The sequence below is a fragment of the Podarcis melisellensis genome (genome assembly GCF_964234715.1).
Source record: "Podarcis melisellensis genome assembly, chromosome: 17".
NCBI lineage: Eukaryota > Metazoa > Chordata > Lepidosauria > Squamata > Lacertidae > Podarcis > Podarcis melisellensis.
Window position 1 is genome coordinate 3,860,380 of NC_138534.1, and position 20,586 is coordinate 3,880,965.

The window sequence follows — 20,586 nt, forward strand, 5'->3', positions numbered from 1 at the left end:
CTCTGTGGTTTAACCCACAGCGCCACCCGCATCAGGGTGCCATACGGTACTACCAAAGATGACCAAAATCTGCCCCTGAGTGACCTGTGGTGGTTAGGGGTTGTGGTTCAACAACATCTGGAAGGACAATGATACTCCACATCTGTTCTATTCCACACATTTACTCAGAAGTTAATTTCACTGTGTTCACTGGGGGCTACGCCCCAACAAACAGAAGCAACATGTTCATTAGCAGACTGAAGCAGCTACCTCAGGAGATCGATGCAGGTTGACTGAGGAGTGTTGCCAAAGTGTTAGAAGGCAAGAGTTGTGTGCGCTACATCAGAACCAGCCTGTGTCTGCTAAGGTAGCTGACTCCCATTGCTTATAATGGAGGGCACTGATCCATTGTAATTGCTGAAGTACTGTGTCCAGTTCTGGGTACCACAATTCAAGAGGGATGTTGACAAGCTGGAACGTGTGCAGAGGAGGCCAACCAAGAGAATCAAGGGACTGGAAACCAAGCCTGATGAGGAATAGTTGAAGGAGCTGGTATGTTAAACCTGAGAAAGAGGAGAGTGAGAAGAGATATGATAGCCATCTTAAAATGTCTCAAGGCCTGTCACATGGAAGAGGGAACAAGCTTGTTTTCTCTTGCTCTGGAGACTAGGAATCAAACCAATGGCTTCAAGTTACAAGAATGGAGATTCCAACTAAATGTCAGAAAAAACTTTCTGACAGTAAGAGCTGTTAGACTCTCCTTCCTAGGAGGTTTTTAAGCAGAGCTTGGGTGGCCATCTGTCATGGATGCTTCAGTTGAGATTCCTGCATTGCAGGGGGTTGGACTAGATGACCCTCGGGATCCCGTCCAACTCTACACAGTTCTATAATTCTAAGATTCAACGTCTAGCCTAGTCGACTTCTGTATGTGGGATTGCGAGGTGGAGAGAAGGGGAAATATTTTTTCTTTCTTTCACCTTAGACAGCTAAATGCCTTGGGCCAGCCAGTAACTCTATTTAGGCCGGCAGCCAAAGTCTTTTCAGGTGTCCCATGACTCTGCTGCTTCTCATGTGCAAAGGGCCTTGTATCGCTGAGTGACTACAAGCCCTCCTGACACATATGAGTCTGCAGCACGGGGTATTTGTGGGGGAGGGCACGCACAAAGAGTTGAGGTGAAGAGGGGTTTTTGCTTCATTTAAAGAAGACTTTGCCAATCTCCAGATATTTTAGACTAGGGTGGTCCAATGTGTAGCCCTTGAGGCCTTTTTTTGGTGCCCCTCAGCAACATTTGATACCCTCCCCCCAGCCCTCGTGCTGCCTTCCCAAAGCCCAGTGCTTTGGGAAGGAGTTGTGGGGCTCTAGGACCCTGTCGAAGTATTGCTGGGGCCCACTAGGAATGAAGAGCCGGACCTCTCTGTTTTAGACTAAAACTACCCTCGATCCCAGGCTGATGGGAGTTGTAGTCCAAAGCATCTGGAGGGCACAATTCAGACAGAGTACAGAAGTATCCAGGTGAAATTTAACATTTCCTTATTGCCATTTAATCACCAACGAAGCGACTCCCCACCGCCCAGCTCCAATGGGAGGTGGGAAGATAGATGCACAAGGTGGATGGGAGCAGGTTTTGAAATTATCCTGCGCACAATACAGGATTATTTACAACTATGATCAGAAGGCGGCATAATTCAGAGGTTTGATCCGTAACTGCTAGGGAAGGCAACCACATCAAAGAGAAGAGAGTCTTGCGTTAAAGCTCAGCTGGGAAAGTGCCGCGCGGGGGGGGGGGGACTCGCGGGAGGGGAGCGTGTGCTGTCACAGACTAGCAGGCTGCGATCCTAAACCTGCTGAACAACGAAGTACTACGTCCACTTTTATTCAAGGAGGCGGCATCGGCCAGCGAGGCCGGCGCCGCAAGGGACGAGGCACCAAGCCTGAACTCCCCGGCTCCGGGCGCGTGGGAGGAAGAGCATTGGGAGGGGAGGGCGCGAGGCAGAGCGGAGGTTGCGGCTGATTTCTTGGGGGACATTTACAGCTGGATGGATCCCAGCAGGCAGATTCAGCGCCCCAAAGGCGACGGGCTGCTGCTGCCTCTCCCTCCAGAGTCACGCAGGTCGCCTCGCGGAAACCTCTCCCTTCGGAGCGGGAGGCGAAGACTCCGGATGGATCCGGGCGCGCGGCTACAGCCTCCTGCGCGCAGGTGCAACGGGGCTGGGCTGGGGGGGAGCAGCTCTTCCTCCGGGCAGAGGAGGACAGACCCCCCCAACCCCCCCCGGCTCAGCGAGCGGCTGCCCGTCTCTCCCTCCTGGCGGCCGGCGATGCTGGAGCGGCGCGCGGAGGAGGCGGGAGGAGGAGCCGGCGGGAGGGAGGGATCCTGACGGGCGTGACGTCACGCGCGCTCCCTCCAGCTGCCTTCGAGGGAGGCGAGTGAGCGGCGGCAGCAGCAGAAGCGCAAAGGGAGCCGAGGCGGACGGGCGCGCAGCAGAAGGGAAGGGCTGACCGACCCCGCTCCGCCCGCGGCCCCGCTGAGCCTCCGGGCCGGCCACTGCGGGGGTGTCCCCCGCTCGGCTGCCCTCGCCGACCTTCGCCCTCCAGCAACTCCCTTCCCGCGTCCACTGAACACATGAGGTTTTTCAGGTTGACCTTCAAGTGCTTCGTGGATTGTTTCTGAGTCCCCCCCCCCGGACTCGCCCCCGCGCTCCCCCCGCCGAGCCCCGACCCAGCGAGACCCCCCTCTCTGCCGGCGCCGCCGAGACCCCCACGCGCCCGCCCGCCGGCCCGCCCGCCTTCCTCGGAGCATCGCCCGATTCGCCTGGAGGGGGGCGGCAGGGACTCGGGGTCCCCCCCCGGCGCCATGGCCAAGGGGGCTTCGTCGGACAGCAGCGGCTGCGGCGGCATCTACAGCGTCTCGGTGGAGCAGCAGGACAAAAAGGCCGCCATGTGCCCGGGAGTCCCCGCTGCGGGCAAAGGGGAGGCCGCGGACCCTCCTGGGCCGAGCGTGGCCCTGCCGCCCCCCGAGAGGGAGACGTGGACCCGGCAGATGGATTTTATCATGTCCTGCGTGGGCTTCGCCGTGGGGCTGGGCAACGTGTGGCGCTTCCCGTACCTGTGCTACAAGAACGGGGGAGGTGAGCAGCTGCGGGCACGTGCCGGGGGGCGGGGTGCAACGGGGGGGGGGTCCCGTCGGAAGGGCGCCCACCGGGGGGGCGGGTGCTGCCGCTTAGGGGGGAGCGAGCAATTCCTCAGCAGGCGGGGATCGGGCTCCGAGAGGCGAACCTCTAGCCGGGGAATCTGGACAGGGGAGCTTTTTGCAAAAGGCGAGAGGCAGGGCCCCCCTCCCCGTAGAAGTAGGTCCGAGATCCAAGGTAGTCCAGCAGTGGGGAGCGTCGACAGGCGTCCAGCCTGGAAACGGAGACCGGGATCTCCAGGCGTCCCTTGCTATTCCCTGAACAAAAGGGCTGCTGTGTTCCATTCACGGACTCACGGCGGCAAGAGCAAAAAAGGAAAAAGAGATAACTTGGGATTCATTGGGAGAAGAGAGAGAGGGCCCCTTTCCTACAAAAAGGAGGCTGCAGGGTTGAATTAGGGCACGTCTGCTTTTGGCCCCAGACGCCGTTTCAAAAGTCCAGGCACACGTGTAAAGAGCATGTCTCTTGGCATGTCTAGAATGTCTTTCCCTTCCTAATGAATGACCACAGCCAACCTTCGGGCATCTGGGATCAAGCTCCTGGGTGACTACAGTGCTGGGTAATCTTCGGCTCCAGAAGGACCTCACATGTTAGAACTGAAGCACCCTCCCTCGAAAAATGAGTCATGGCATCACTTGACATAAGGAATCTTGCCAGGTTGTAATTCTGGAGGCAACAGATAGAATCCGGAGGTGAGATGCTGGGAGGGAAGATCAGAGGGTGGGGGTCCTGGTTATTGACCAGAGGTGCCCATTTGAATAAAATATTTTGGGGTGGGGCAGGTGTAAGCCCTGCCCTGTCACCCTTAGTAGCATCCAGTGTCCAGTCACTCGCCTTCCTTCACAGTCGGGCTACTTCAGCCTACAATTGTGGACCAAACTAGGGAAGTGAGGGGGGCACCTTGACCATCCCCCTGCCTGCTGATTTATGTGGAAAATCCTGCCTCCCCTCCCTCATTATTATTGCAAAGTGGTTTTTTCCTCTCAGGTAAATTTTGAAAGTGGACTTGAGCCTAGTTAGTTGCAGGGGGACCCGGCATTTGTTTAAGGGAGGCATTTGTTTAAGGGAGAGTTTTGTATACATATGAGAGATTAGGCACCCCATTCTCCTGTCCCCATTGGCAAATGTGGCAGGGAACACATCTTCACTGAGGTAATGTCTAGCTTGATGCTTTGTATGTGAGGGAGCACACAGGTGGGGGGAGATATTTTATTTTTCAGTCTATCCCATTTAGATCTTTTCTTTTCTCCAAGGAGGTGGCACACATGGTTGCCCCCTGCCCGATTTTAGCCCCACTACAACACTGTCAGGGAGGTTAGCCTGAGAGGGAGCGACAGGCTCAAGGTCACCCAAAGAGTTCTGTGGCTGAGTGAGGATTTGAACCCCTCAGGTCCTTGCCATCTGATGCTCTAAGCACTGCCTTCTTCGGGTTCTCTCAAAACAAGTGGACCTGTTGTTTCTTAGTTTCCGTGGGGCCCAAATGTCCTCTTGAGGCAACCCATGTCTCAGTAAGTAATAAAATAACATAAACGTGAAGCAAACGTCTCCTGGCATCAGCCAAGGGTGTACTGGGCGCAGTGACTGCTGCCTGAATCTGCAGAGAACCTGAACAGACAAGAGCTCTTGGGCAGATCTGCTTGCACTCATTAAATCTCAATAGAGCGCCAGACCGTTAAGGTCAAGGATGACACATCAGGCCACCGTCAGCACCAACCGCCTCATGATTGGTCCATTTTTAACTGATGAAGCAGGGAATGGATGTGGAGGAGGAAGTCAATGGGAAGCAAGGATCAATTTGTTTCCACACAGGTGTGTTTAATTGGCACAACATGGTGCAGGAAGCAAGTGTTGTCAAACTACAATGGAAGGACAAATCTGCCAGGGAGAGAGGGGAAAGAGGCTGGCGGGTGGGCACTGCCAGGGCGTTTTAGCTAAGCTCCAGGACCTGTTTCCAAAACATGAAACACAGGAAGGTCCGGAGTATGCTCTGTACATGCTCAGATGAAAGCCCCACACCCTAAAGGTTGCCACAGCCAGCTCCCATACACCTTGGCTTACATGCCAGAGGTCACAGATTTTCAGGCCAGCCTGCATTCTTTCCTGATGCCTATCAGTTTAAAAATTAATTGAAAAGAAAGAAAAGAAATTAAGTGTAGGGGCTGCTGGTGGTGGGGATCAATCCAGCCTGGAGGTCTGAATCTCACCATGCCATTGGCACATGACCTCAGCATTGCTCCATTCCTGATCAAGTGTCATGTGACTATAGGGCATGATGCCAAGTCTGCCATCTCATTCACCCCCAGGCTGGTTTTTTCCCCCTCATTGCCTTTTGAAAGCAAGGAAACAAAAACAGAAAGTCAGAAGTTATTCTGCAAGGGAAAGCATTCCTTGTGCTGGCCGGGGAGAAAATGGGGTGATGAAATCACAGCTTGGGTGATGTGACATGTATCAAGTCACACACACACACACAAGCCAGTTGCTCCCTGGTAAAATGACCTGGCCCACCTGACAGGTCTGCATAGATGTCCCCCTCCCAAGTGCTCTCTGTGATGGGTGTGCCTTTGTGCAGCACCAACATGGTGCTGGGCTTGGACAGGGCAGACTCGGAATCAAACCTCACTCAAGTTGTGAAGCTCACCTGGTAACTTTAGGCCTAGTCACTATTTCTTGGCCTAATCTACCTCACAGAATTGTGAAGGTTGTGGGTGTGGAGAAGTGGGGTAACTCGGCTCTTTGGAGGAAGAGTGGGGTAAAAAAATACATAAAATAAATTCAGTGCAGATAAATTAGCTCTGGAAGCCCAATGCAAGTGTGTTGTCAGCTTAGCTAGCATAGTGCCAGGGTACTACTAACAAGATTGCCTGCAAACCACATATCAGCTGCTCCTCCCTCCAGTGGTCTTACTCTTGCATTTTGCTTCCTGCATTAACTGAGGACTAAGGTAAAGGTAAAGGGACCCCTGACCGTTAGGTCCAGTCATTGATGACTCTGGGGTTGCGGCACTCATCTCGCTTTATGCCGGGTCATGTGGCCAGCATGACTAAGTGGCTTCTGGTGAACCAGAGCAGCGCACGGAAACGCCGTTTACCTTTCCACCGGAGCAGTACCTATTTATCTACTTGCACTTTGACGTGCTTTTGAACTGCTAGGTGGGCAGGAGCTGGGACCGAAAGACGGGAGCTCACCCCGTCAAGGGGATTTGAACCGCTGACCTTCTGATTGGCAAGCCCTAGGCTCTGTGGTTTAACCCACAGCGCCACCCGCGTCCCTTAATTGAGGACTAGACACTTCTGAATAAAATATTGCCATTTTTTATATTAAGGATGCTGTGTATGGTGGTGAGGGGGTGCAACTTATGCTTTGGCAGAAAGTCAGCTCTTCAAGTTGCATCCCTGGAGCCAGTCTATATCTATTACTTGCAGATGACGTATTTAGACAGAACCCACAGATGCCAGCCCTTGTTTTATCATAGAGAAACAAGGAGAAAAATTGCTCAGTCTCAGGTGAGAAGCAGCAGCATTGTGGTCTGCAGACACCTGCTACTGGAACTGGTTAATGAAACTGGAAAAGAAATGGATACAGCCCCAGATATGTTACCCAGGCACCTCTTAGGTGGAATGAATTATTTCCCCTTTCCACTGGAAAGATCTGGGATCTGTCCTTCCTAGATGTTTTGACACTACTTGTATATCTTGTTATGCTAATAGAGCCTCACTGAATGGAGTAACTGAGCTAACACCCAAGGGATTGCCAAAATCTTGAAATTGGCAAGTGGCCTAGAGATGGTGTGTGTTTGTATGTCTTTGTGTGAGAGAATGGCACATGACTTATTATGCCATTAGAGTGCAGGGTTCCGCTTTTATCCAGCTTCTGTCCCGGGTTCTGAGGAAAGGATTTTTTTTTTTGTCTGGCCAGCAAAAGAGAGGGGCATGGCAAAATCCACCCCCAGCGTAGGCAGTTCATCACTCTTGACTCTCAACCCTGACAGAATAAAAGTTTAAACTGTTCTATTAACATTTTGAGGCTCATAGGAGCTCAGAGTCGGTGCGGGAGATGATTCAGGCAGTGCTGTGTGCCAGAGCGTTAAAGGGGTCAGGAAGGAAACTACATGGGAGTGTGATGCGGAGGTGAACAAAACATGGAGAAAGAATATTTTGGACTGATATGTATCATCAAAGTTGGCTGGGGTGGGCAGGCCAGGGCTAAAGTAGCACATAAGAGAGGCGGTCACTGGACAACCTTGCTGGCCTGGGATGACACCCCCCGCCCTGCTTGCTGGGTGCTTTCTAGGGAAAGTGGCAGGCCGAGTGTTGGCTTGGGCTGAGACTGGGATAATCCACTGCCACCCCTCTGAGTGAGAGTGATGCAGGCATCCTCCCCTTTTTAATCTGCAGGCAGCTGAAGGCAGCTTCATTTGTATAAAAGCCGCAGAAGGGGCATAGGGCGGCTTGAGTACAAACGGCTTCTGCAGGAGTCAGGGACACAAGCGTGTTGCTCGGTGGCGTACAGGTGAATGTGTGAACTGCCTCAGCTGACAAACATGTGTTGCATCAAGAGGAGGTATGGCAGGAAAGTTCTGTTTGCAGCATTGCATCTGTGTTGGCTCATTCACAGGCACAATCTTTTGCCTAATTTTTGGTCCTCAAGCATTAAACAGACATGTTACCTTGAGGGCCAGGCTAGTTTTGCTAGCTAGTCTGCCACGAGGCTTTATTCCTCCAGAGGAAACTGGCAACTCCCTGGTTCTGTGTCCTCAATGGCAAAGAACTTCCCTCTCCAACGAGGTCGGCTGGGCCACCAGTCAACTGTGTGCTCAGGGCAAGAATGTGTTAAGATGTCACTGGTGTCTCTCATATGTGACTGCAAGTCTCCACAGAGCGGGGATCTCTTCTGCTTCCAGGGATTCATTTTTCCATTTTGATCAGTTGCATCTCTCTGGCTCATGTTTTCTGGGTATGAATTCCCCTGAGTCAGAAAGAGGTCTATGGAATCCTTTTCAAATGGCAGCAAAAGTTCTCAGTTGTCCCCATACAAATAGCCATTGTTTAGTGAAAATAATCAGTAGGTTGCATTTGTAGTTTCTTTCTCTAATTCCTGCCTTTAATGAGTCACTGATCTCGTATATAAAGGCAACACATGAGGCATGTTTACACTACACATGTTTATTGCTATCATAAGTGTGTAATTGTCATGCCTTTCCTCAGAGAATCCTGGGAGCTGTGATGAGAATTCCATTGAGGTCCATGGGTTCCGGAGTTCTTTGCAGAGAGGGAACTCCTGCTTAATACTACTGTCTGTAGTGTAGATACACACTACATACATTACATTTTTTAAGGATGCTGAATATTAAATTTGTCTAGAAGCTACATTCTCTGTCCTGGATGGCCAGATGCACGGGAGTTAACTACTGTTACTCTGTTGTATGAAATACACACTTTGCATGTTCTCAGAGGCAGATTTTTCTTTTATTACTTCACATATCTCAGTAATTGATTCTGGCTTTGAAACCAAGATGAGTTAAATGAGAGACAATAGATTCTGAAGCAAAGTGGGAGGCAGCTTGAACAGACACATGGGGCACCATCCTGCTCCTGCGCAGCGCCTGCTCATTTTTCTGCCTCTCAGGACCCAAATGTTTTGGGCCTTGAAAAACAGATTCCAGGGAGGGTTGGTCCTGTATATCAGGGCTAACTCTTGAAGAGAGAGAAAACTATTGCCTTGAATGGATGTCTTCTGACTGCAGTTGAGACTTCACATGATTGAATGTGTCTGCTCCATTTAAAACAACACCCTGCTATTGTTGTTTTTTTAAACTAGTATGTCAGGGAGAAGGTGAGGCTAGATTTGCTTCCCCCTGGCATGCTAATTTTCTCTGTGCAGATATTTATTTATTTGCGGAGCATTATTCAGTCATGTGAGCTTATACCTACACTATGAAATGGTACAGGTTTACCCCCTCGGTGAGCATTAGGTGCACACACAGAATGAGGCACACTCCAGCATATCTTACTCAATTACATACACTGCCAGAGCCAGGCTCCTTCCACCCTATGAGCACATGTATGCACAGACGAGTGTTTGCAGTCCCTGGACCATGGATGCCCTTTCAAGCATACAGTGATGAATGGGTTCGCTGACCACTGCCCTGCTAATCCCCATGGGAAAGATCTTACATCTCCAAGATTATCCTCTTAGCCAGGGATTTGCAGGAAGAAGAGCAAGGCTTGGGCCTTCCCATAGCCTAGGGATCTGGGATATAAATAGCATCCCCCGGAGTGGTTCACACTGAGACCCACGTGCAGCGGGAAACACACAGGGCTGTCAGTCACAGCCACAGGGCTGGCCTGCCAAGTGCCTTAGTGATGGCAGGAAAGACGTGGGCTGTTTGGGGAAGGAAGGCTGAGAAGCAGAAGCAGCAGTAGACAGGCGGAGCAGCACACTTTGAAGCCAACCCAAGCTAAGATGGAAGAGCTAGGAGGATAAAAGCTGCAGGGGGGGAGAAACAGGAACAAGATATTCTGTAGTGTAACTATTCTCTTTGCTGCTCCCTAGCAGCTATCTCAGGAATCTGTTCCTCTGTATATTCTGCAGTCATTTGTACATACTGACTTTTGTGCTGCAAACAAAATATCTCTGAATGAAGCTGGAAGGTTATGTTGCAGTTAAAATGGGGGGAGGCAGTGGCATCAAGAAGCATTGGTTCAAGCTGCAATTCCATGGAATCACAGAAAGCAACAGTTATTGGTTCTGGAAGCAAAGGTTCAGCTTCCTAAGAGTGGCAGTTTTATATATGTGCTTCTACTCCTTTATGACAGCAAACAATATGCTTCAGGGTGTGCTGGTGATGTCAGAAATCAAAAGGCTGAATAGGATTTCTAACGGTTTGCCTTCCAGTGTCGTCAGTTAGAAGGAGAACAAAATGTGCAAAGCATGAGAAGTCATGCAAATTTCCGTACTTTATACATGGCACAGAAATAAGGTTTTTCAGCACAGAATTTGGGTTACCTTGCTACAGATTTTTATGATTATTTTAGTACACATAGGCCAGCCCATAGCTTGGGGGGGAGGCTGGGATTGATGGGGGCTGGGATTGAAGAATGAGGGAGCTGTTGCTTACTTTGTGCTGCTCACCTGGCCACAGGTGTTTTCCTCATCCCTTACCTTCTTATTGCCCTCATTGGCGGGATTCCCATCTTCTTCCTGGAAATTTCCTTGGGGCAGTTCATGAAGGCCGGGAGCATCAACGTATGGAACATCGCACCACTGTTCAAAGGTAAGAGACTCCTTCCCCTGGAGCCTTACTTGCCTCTCCTCCTCCTCCCCCTCCCCACTTCAGATCTGGGGCTGGTTCACAACAGGTTCTTGTTGCAATGGAAGGTCTGGCACCTCAACCGTTTTGGAGTGTATGCCCGTCTCCACCTCCACCTAATCCCCACCTCCTCCTGCCACCAAAGGGGCCTTTGGTGCCCCTTGCCCCACGCAGGCCTCTGGGGCTTACCTGGGAACAGCAGGGAACAACACTTAAGCAGTGCTATAAGCCACCATTTAGGCTGTAGCCAGCCTCTCTAACCAAGCCAGTTTTGCTGATCTGTATCTGGTTTTGAGCAGAGAGCCCCACCTATTACTATGTAAATTTCATTCATACATGATGCTCCATATATGAAGCAGAGGTGTGAATGTAGTCCCTCCAGTCTACATCAGATGAGTAGGGGAGTGAGTTCAGGAACTGACAGTCATCTATGTTAGCAGGTGGCAGGAAAATAAGAAAGCAAGATGCCCGAGTGTCCTAAAGTAATAAAAAATAATAAAAAGGAAGAGGCTGCAGGGAGACTTCATGATTCTTCAGGAGCTCACATTGTTGAATTGCCTGCAGGAATCATATTAAGAATCTTGGCTTTCATTAAAAAAGAAAAGTTTCTAGCCCTTATGGCTGTGAAGGTCTATTGAAATCTCAGAAGCCAGAGAGGTGGCCGAATAAGATGCCCACCTTATTCTGGAGATAGGGCTTCAGTCCTTCCCTTGTTCCCCAGTCCTTCCCATAAGAAGCAAAAACAGAATAAACTGTTGTGCTTAATTTGCACAATCTATACAAGTTTCAGAATCCAAGTTTTCACGGTGCATGCACACCACCCAGTTAAACGTACACCACCCAGTACGATTGCAGGAGGCAGGCGTGGCACTGACGCTTTTGAGCCGCCTGAAGAAGTGGCGCCTCATTGCCCTGGGCTCCTCTTTTCACGCAGCTCGTCTCTTCCACAGGACTGGGCTTTGCCTCGATGGTGATCGTCTTCTATTGCAACACCTACTACATCATGGTGCTTGCCTGGGGTTTCTATTACCTGGTGAAATCTTTTGCGGCCACCTTGCCCTGGGCGACCTGCGGGAACCCCTGGAACTCTGATGAATGTGTGGAGATCTTCCGGCATGAGGACTGCGCCAATGGCACCGCCACAGGCAACCTTACCTGTGACGAGCTCTCCGACAAGAGGTCGCCTGTCATCGAGTTTTGGGAGTGAGTGCTGGCATACACTGGCTAGTCTTTACTCCTGGGATGAACTGGGTTGGCTTGGGCAAAACCCACTGATCCAAAAAGACTGCCAAGCCCCTCTCCTCGCCTGCCACACCCTAGCCAGTGCTCACTTTTTCTCTCCCTGATTGCAGGAACAAGGTGCTGCGTCTGTCAGGAGGCCTGGAGCTCCCTGGAGAGATCAACTGGGAGGTGACCCTCTGTCTGCTAGCCTGCTGGGTCCTTGTCTACTTCTGTGTCTGGAAGGGTGTCAAGTCCACAGGAAAGGTAGGGGGCTTGGGGAGGTGGCATGACTCCAGGGGCAGGAGCAAGGGGAGAAACATGTAGGTCAACCGGGGTAGAGGTCATCCTGGACTCTTGACAGGATAGGCAATTGTCCTCCTTTAGGAATAGCCAACATGGTGCCCCCCACAGATTTCTAGACTCCCTTCAGCCCCAGCCAGCATAGCCAGTGGTCAAGGGTGATGAGAGTTGCAGTCCAGCAGTGTCTGGAGGGCTCTGTTTTGCCCCCCAGTTTCTGTCCTGTGTGACAGACCTATCTATCCAAAAGAGCCCCAGATCCACTACTTGAGGAGACCACCTCATATCATGTCAACTGCGGCTTCCTCTAGAGATGTCCTGCTCCCATAGCATAAGTTTGCATCTCTTCTGCCATTTGCTGATGGACTGAGACAGGAACAATTTTTGACAGCCGCAGCCAAACACTCCCTTCCTCTGTCTTGTCCTGATGGCAAAGATATACCTGGTTGGACAGCAGGGTAAACATTATCTAAATAAGTAAGCAAACAATAAATTTTGTGTGAGGAAAAGTTGGACGTTCCCACTCAAATGAATCACCTGAGGAATTTTGAAACCAGTTCCAATAAGATTATTAGGAATTCCTGGGGGATGGAATGTTCTTAGTCAAACAGTTTTGTGGGTGTCGTTTCTGTTTCACACACAAGAGATACTGTTTGACGTCCGCTAGGAGTCTGGGGCAGTTGAGACAGCTTTCTACACAATACGTTCTCCCACCACTTTCAGAGACAGTCAGTTGCTGGGAAGAGCTGCTGTGCTCAGGTCTTGCTTGCATACTTCCCACAGGCATCTGGTTGGCCCCTGTGAACAGGATGCTGGACCAGATGGGCCTTTGGCCTGATCCTGCAGGCCTCTTCTTATGTTCTTGAGATCTGGTACCTGGGCCAAAACAGAGGCCTCTTTATTTCACCTAAAGTGAGATTTTGATGCACAAGCACCTGAGGAAAGCAGAAAAGGGTTTTGACAAAGCTGAAAACCTTTCTCAGTGGGGCTCCATGCCTACACCCCATCCCTGAGTTAGCACTTGTGTTTCGGAGAGTGGTCACGTGGAGCGCAGGCCGGACATATGAAAACTGCTTTATAGTGAGTCCCACCATTAGGCTGCCTAGCCTGAGTAGCAGCTGCTTTCCCACACCTCAAGGGAGAAAAATGACATTGTGGCTGCCTATGTCAGGCTTTCCTTTCTTAGCCCTGCCACCTGAGACCCTCTTAAAAAGGGAAATGAATTTGGGACATATGTATTTGGAATCCCTGTGCTCTGCTGTTGACCTATGGCCCATTCCTTTCTGTGCACAAAAAAGAAAGTCACAGTTCTCCATTTGCCATGCGGTATGCATACACAATCTCTCTTTCTCTGTTGTGCGCATGCGCGCACATGCTCCTCTCCTTCTCAGACAGCCTGCGCCTGTTCCTCCTTTTCCTGTGCATGGCCAGTGCGTTTGAAATCCCACCCGTCAGCAAGTTCCATGCCTGAGAGAGCCTGACATTTTTCACCAGACGGCAGCTGGAGGTGGGGGCAGCCGCCTTGAGGCCTCGGCGAGACAGGCACACATGTGGCTTGGCCTCCCACAGTAGGCCACTGTTGTGCTCACAAGGCCTGGCTGAGGAGAGACCTTGGCAGCTGCCTGCCCACATGCTCTGCCCAGTAGTAGGGGACAACGAGAAGTCCCCAGAGATCCAGAGGAAGGGTGGGAGTGAAGGGGAAGCATTCAGAGTTAGGCCTTTATGTTTCTAAGAATGCCAGTCTGAAGAAAGTTGTTAAGGAATGATGCCAAAGCAGCTTTGCAGTGGAGAAACTGTTGATCACCCACAGGCTTAGTAAATTCCCATCAGAAGGAAGCAAGATGAAAGCCAGCTCCGTGTGTGTGTGTGTGTGTGTGTGTGTGTGTGTGTGTGTATCCATATCCATTTCTATCCTGCAACAAAGAATGCTTTGTAATCCTGATTGCATTGAGCATCTCAGCAGAGCAAACGTCTGGGGTCATGAGTGCTTAGGACTGCCAAGTCAGTGACTCAGGAGAATACATCTGTGGCTTGAAATTCCCAAATGCAGCAGGAGATGAATCATATGTGTCTGCCCCCCCACCCCACCTCCACCCAGAGCCGTAACTAGGTGATCTTGCACCCCGGCAGAACCATCCAGATTGCACCCCCTAGCCATGGATAAATTAGCTCTCCTTTCCGCCTCTTCTCCAACCCGCCCCCCATCCACCCATTCAATTCACCCTCTATTTAAAATAATTTATTAAGAGGCAATAACCATAATAATAATAATAATAATAATAATAATAATAATAATAATAATAATTTATTATTTGTACCCCGCCCATCTGGCTGGGTTTCCTCAGCCACTCTGGGCAGCTTCCACAGAAACCAAAATACACTAAAATATCACACACTAAAAACTTCCCTGATGTCTTCTGAATGTCAGGTAGTTGTTTATCGCTTTGACATCTGTTGGGAGGGCGTTCTACAGGGCGGGCGCCACTACCAAGAAGGCCCTCTGCCTGGTTCCCTGTAGCTTTGCTTCTCGCAATGAGGGAACCGCCAGAAGGCCCTCAGCGCTGGACCTCAGCGTCCGGGCAGAACGATGGGGGTGAAGACGCTTCTTCAGGTATACTGGGCCGAGGCTGTTTAGGGCTTTAAAGGTCAACACCAGCACTTTGAATTGTGCTCAGAAACGTGCTGGAAGCCAATGTAGGTCTTTCAAGTCAAGTGTTATGTGGTCTTGACGGCCGCCCCCAGTCACCAGTCTAGCTGCCGCATTCTGGATTAGTTGTAGTTTCCGGGTCACCTTCAAAGGTAGCCCCACGTAGAGCGCATTGCAGTAGTTCAAGCAGGAGATAACTAGAGCATGCACCACTCTGGTGAGACAGTCTGTGGGCAGGTAGGGTCTCAGCCTGCATACCAGGTGGAGTTGGTAGACAGCTGCCCTGGACATAGAATTGACCTGTGCCTCCATGGACAGCTGTGAGTCCATAATGACTCCCAGGCTGCGCACCTGGTCCTTCAGGGGCACAGTTAACCCATTCAGGACCAGGGAGTCCTCTACACCAGCCCGCCCCCTGTCCCCCCAAAACAGTACTTCCGTCTTGTCAGGATTCAACCTCAATCCATTAGCCGCCATCCATCCTCCAACCGCCTCCAGGCACTCACACAGGACCTTCACCGCCTTCACTGGTTCTGATTTGAAAGAGAGGTAGAGCTGGGTATCATCTGCATATTGATGGACACCCAGTCCAAACCCCCTGACGATCTCTCCCAGCGGCTTCATATAGATGTTAAAAAGCATGGGGGAGAGGATGGAACCCTGAGGCACCCCACAAGTGAGGGCCCAGGGGTATGAACACTCATCCCCCACCACCACTTTCTGAACACGGCCCAGGAGGAAGGAACAAAACCACTGTATAACAGTGCCAATATTTATATTTATGGACATATTTTTAGCCGACTTTGCGGGGGAACCCCATCACCTGCACCCCTGGCGGGGGCCCAGCTCACACACACGCCCCAGCTATTGCCCTGCCTCCACCTCCCCCCTGCCTGCTATAACAGGCACAACTCCATCTGTGTTATGCAGCAGGTGTGGGGAAGGGGAAGCCTGATGGTGACTGTGGAAGGCAGGGGAGTGGGGGGCAGGAGAGCCATAGCTTTCTGGTCTCCCACAGTTTAGGGGTGCGTATATGTGACAGCTGGGCCTGGGCAATCCATATGTGTGGAGGTCTTCAGTCCAGGGCTGACACACAAACTATTTTGCCACCTGAGGCAGAAGCGCAGATGGTGAGCCATTCCCCACGTCACAGCACATACATAGATGCTGCATGCAAACTCTACGTTTAAAGCACACTCAAAGCACACCCTTTCCCTCAAAGAATTATGGGCATTGTAGTTTACAATGAAGTGTTTCAAAGGATTTCGGGAATCTTACTCAGTGGGGAAGCTTCACTGGCCACCTGACTCCATGTCACACTGCTGCTAAAAGTGCAGGAGGTTGGCCAGTTTAAAAAGTAGCCACTGTAAAATGTCAATAATTTGTGCCCCTTGGCAATCTTACTCCAAGGAGGTACTATTTCTTTGCCAAAAAGCCAAAGCTTTTCCCAAGTCTTCTTGCAAATGTTCCCCCCACCTCCTGCCCCACTGCCTTCCCAATACTGAGTAGAGAGCTGAAAAGCAAAGCCTTTTCTTTTCAGGCATAACACTCTCCTGCCCCTCGTCTCCTTTTTCAACACAGATTGTCTACTTCACTGCTACATTCCCTTACGTGGTGCTCATTATACTGCTAATCCGAGGGGTGATGCTGCCTGGAGCTCAGGATGGGATAATCTACTATCTCAAACCCGACTGGTCCAAACTGGCCTCCCCTCAGGTAAGTGGGAAGCGCGGTTGTGAGGGCAGCAGTAGGATTGCCAACTTGTTAACCAGCTTCTGTAGCATTAAGAGCAACTTAGAATGCAGGAAGCAGCACAGAAGTGGGCAAGACCCTTTGGGTGTGGTTGGGCTCCCAACTCCCTTTGTCCCCAGCCAGCGTGGCCAATGGTGGGGGAGGATGGTGTTGGAATCCAGCAACATTTAGAGGGCCTCAGGTTCCTCAACCCTGAACACACCACAAGCGCAGCACCACAAAACAGAAAACAAGCAAAAGTCCAGCAGGTGCAGGAGATAAATGTATGGGCGCCAGTTATACAAATCCCAATTCATTGGAACCAGTGACCCCAATTCATTGCGTCAGTGATTTGTTAGGCAACTTACTCCAAAAGTAGCCACTAACCCACAGAGGGCTGCAGCTGTAACTGAAGTATTTTACAACATAAATGCAAATGTATTGCCTATCAGGTAATACAGATCAAGCTGCTGTTAAGGGCACAAGAGCCATGGCTGGTTGAAAAGTTGGCAACTCTCTTGAGAAGGGGTTGGAGCCAGGACTCCTGGGCTCTTCCCTGTCATACCTCAATCTCTCTCTCTCTCTTTCTTTTTCTCTCCCAGGTGTGGATCGATGCTGGGACCCAAATCTTTTTCTCGTATGCCATAGGACTGGGGGCACTCACTGCCCTGGGCAGCTATAACCGGTTCAACAACAATTGCTATAAGTGAGAGCCCATTTCCTATGCAACCAGGCAGGGCATAGGAAAAATATGCTATGCCCTGTAGGGTTGCCATCATTTCCCCACCTCTGCTAGCTGGGCTCCTGTCCCTTTAACAGCTGCATGGCAGGTGGAAATTCAACAGACAAAACACATTATCTCCAGGCATGAAAAACCTGGACCGGTTGAATTGTGGATATCATAAATTCATAGTTGTTGCTTAGAGGACATAAATTCCAACACCCTGATTGACACGGGATCAGCAAGGCCAGGTGCAATCCCAGCATCCTGACAGATGGCAATCTTACCTCTGCTTAAATCTGGGGTGGGGGACTTGTGGCCATGCTGGCTGGGGCTCATGAGAGTTGGAGACCAACAACATCTGGAGGGCCACAGGCTCCCCCCCCCCTGTCTTAAAATCCTCCAGCAAAAGAACGTCACCCCTCCCCACACAACCTTCTCCATTGTTCAACAGCTTTGCCCCATAACAATGACTTGATGTGTAGGCAACTCATAAAAATTTATTTTTTCAGCCTTCAGCTGTAGCCAATCATAGCCTGATCTTCAGCTATTAGCAAGTTGTGTCTGTTTATCTCCATCCCACAAAATGTATCACCTGTTGATTTCTGCATCTCAAACAGGGAGTTTTGCAACATGCAGGAGACAGCCACACCATTTGCTGGTTTTTCTGGCCAGTTTGGCAATTCTAGATGTCTACCCTACTTGACTGACTTGCCCAGTGTGCAGAACGACTTCCATCCAGTAATAAAACAGCAATCACCCCGTAATAAAATAGTACATAATAATTTTGTGGCTGGTGAGCACTCTCCCTTTTCTCCTATGTAGAATGGAAGTTATTATGTATGATGGCATCAGGGCAGGGCAGGGAAATGATGTGTCATTTGACTGCATCAGCGAGACCAAGAGCAGGGTTTAGTTGTCCGGGCAGCCCAGGACTTCCAGCCCAGGCTTGCTTTTCAGTGCTGCTAATGCAGTGATTTGACTTCACACCTGGAGGTCCACTCTGTTGTTTCTCGAGACAGATGGATGCCAACAACAACAATGTGTTCATCAAAGGAAAGCAATTATAAAATGTTATTTCTGTATGGGACAAGATATTAGGCACAACCAAATTCTATGCAGGATCATCAAAACTCTTCAGAAGAAGGCTTGACACAGGGGGACGTCACTTGGTCGTGGAGCTGGAGGAGACTTGCTTGACAATGGAGGTGGGCAGGTGCCAGAGAGGGCAGGACTCCTCTTTCTACACCAGACTTTGCCAACCAGGAGCTCTGCAGATATTTTCGACTAGCACTCCCATCAGTCTCAGCTAGCATGTACTGGCTGGGGCTGGCTTGGAGATGTAGTTCAAACACACCTTTAACAGGTGTATAGAAGCAAATGACAAGCCTCACTGGAATTCCCTCTTCTATGCAACTATGAATGGTGCCGCAAGAGCAGCTCTGCCTTCATTTCTTTATAGCCATTCTACTGGCAGTCGGACCACTGGCAACTGTTTTAAACCGCCCCTGCCACCCCCCAATCCAAGATGGTTCTCTGAATCAATTTCATTTTGCCTAGGACTGATTATAGGGAACACTCACTGATTGCAATACTGGGTCTACTGAAAATGAAACAGTGTGGGAAATGTTCTCAATTGCAGATACCTTCCAAATCACCCACTGCTGCCAAACATTTCCAGCACAATCCCAGGTATGTGTCTACTCAGAAATCCCACTGGTTTTTTTGGAGCTTACTCCCAGGAAGCATTTCTAGGAGTGCACACTTACCTGGGAATAAGTCCCAATGAAGTCACTGGGACTTACTCCTGAGTAGACAGCATAGAGGATCACAAAAGGAGACAGGGAAGCCACCAAACTGAATATTTTTGCTGCGCACCTGTATTTAATCATTGCCTCATATGCACACATGCAAGTCTCACCAAATGCATTAAGGATACAGCAACTAGGAGAAGCTGTAGGTCCTGTGACAGGTTTCTGGATGCTCCCTCAAGCCGAACTCTGTGGGTGGGGAGCCCTTGTGGAGGAGAATGATGGGCAAGCAAGCCTTTCGGTTAGGAAAGTTCCTTCCACTCTGCACTCCCTCCTCTTGCTGGTGTTGGGTTAAAGCCAGAGATGGGGACCTGGTATCTTCCAGATTTTGTCAATCTCCCCCCGCTCCCAACAAGCCAGCATGGCCAGTGGTGAGGCATGATGGGAATGGTAATCCACAGTATATGGAGGGCCACTGTTTCCCCATCCCTGGACATAGCAGCACAATCCAACTTCCTGCCACATTTTCATGGCAGGACACTCTTAAGGTCTCCCTGCCTGATCCCCATCTCTGTGTTGCCTCCTGCTGCCAGCGCATAGACTCCTCCTGACGTGACCTCCATCACATGCATGTGCTTCCAAACACTCAGTGAGCCTTCCTGTCTCTATGCCTCCTGCTGCTGATTGTGCTGGGCTTAGAGATACAGTCTCCCTCCCAATGCATCTCCCGATCCCACAAGCAGACTCTGAAACCCCACTCCCACTTGCCTCTATGCTTCCTCCTGCTACTGGTTCTAGGCTCCCAGCCATAGGCTCCCTCCCACCAGCATGCCACATGCACATGTATGCAGGTATGTCATGTCAAAAGGCCTCCCACCTGCTGCTACTCCATTCGCAGCCTGACTAGACACGCCTAAACCCATTGAAAAACATGTGTGTTCAGGTGCCTCATTTGACATATGATGGAGTTATATGCTTCACAGTAGAGTATTATCTGCTCCTTGAATGTTGCCCACCAGTGTAAAATGGATATTTGCAGCTGACGAGATGGTGAATGCATTTGTTGATGAAAGTCCTTTGGGCCTTTCATTGCATTGCTAAGGAAGTCCCTCTTTTGTGTCTGCTTTTGATTGGAAAGGAAGCTGCCTTGTCGAGAGCCAGAGCAATGGTCCATCTGGCTCACCACCGATTGGCAACCGTTCTCCAGGTTCTCAGGCAGCACAAATCCCTTTCCTCTCCTCTCTCCTCTCTTCTCTTCCATGCCAGCCTGCAGCCCCATTTGAGAGCTATTACTCTTTGCCTTCCCTCCCCAGAGATGCCATCATCCTGGCTCTGATCAATAGTGGGACCAGCTTCTTCTCTGGCTTTGTGGTCTTCTCCATTCTCGGCTTCATGGCAGCAGAACAAGGAGTTGATATCTCCAAGGTAGCTGAATCTGGTGAGTGCTCAGACCACCTGTCACAGAGTCTCCTCGGGGACTGAGATGCTGGGTTGACTACTACTCTGCAAGAGGTAGTCATGGGACGGGGAACCCTGTGGTTCTTGGCTATCTGTCATTTAAATCTCTCCATAACTGGAACTTGGCGCTCATTCCCTTCCCAGCTGGCGAGAGAACAGCCACTGTGCTGTAAGTCACAAGGCAGCTCAAGTGGGCCTGACAAAGGGTGCAAGGAAGGCTAATATTTTACTAAAAAAGGTAATTGATTCAGAGCAGGAAAGGGAAAACTGTGGCCTGTCATATGCT

At 50.5% G+C, this 20,586-nt stretch overlaps 1 protein-coding gene across 2 annotated transcripts in view; it reads left to right on the forward strand.

Moving 5' to 3' along the window:
• The first annotated feature begins 2,773 nt into the window (after positions 1-2,773).
• Positions 2,774-20,586, forward strand: part of SLC6A8 (solute carrier family 6 member 8) — a 31,188-nt gene continuing 13,375 nt past the window's right edge. The window contains exons 1-7 of one of the 2 annotated variants that reach the window (XM_081894372.1): positions 2,774-3,105; positions 10,307-10,438; positions 11,425-11,677; positions 11,827-11,959; positions 16,221-16,355; positions 16,973-17,076; positions 20,156-20,280. In XM_081894372.1, coding sequence (XP_081750498.1) covers positions 2,832-3,105; positions 10,307-10,438; positions 11,425-11,677; positions 11,827-11,959; positions 16,221-16,355; positions 16,973-17,076; positions 20,156-20,280 — 1,156 coding nt within the window. In that variant the 5' untranslated portion in view covers positions 2,774-2,831. The remainder of the gene's footprint in view (positions 3,106-10,306; positions 10,439-11,424; positions 11,678-11,826; positions 11,960-16,220; positions 16,356-16,972; positions 17,077-20,155; positions 20,281-20,586) is intronic. The other variant, XM_081894371.1, reaches the window with a different exon arrangement.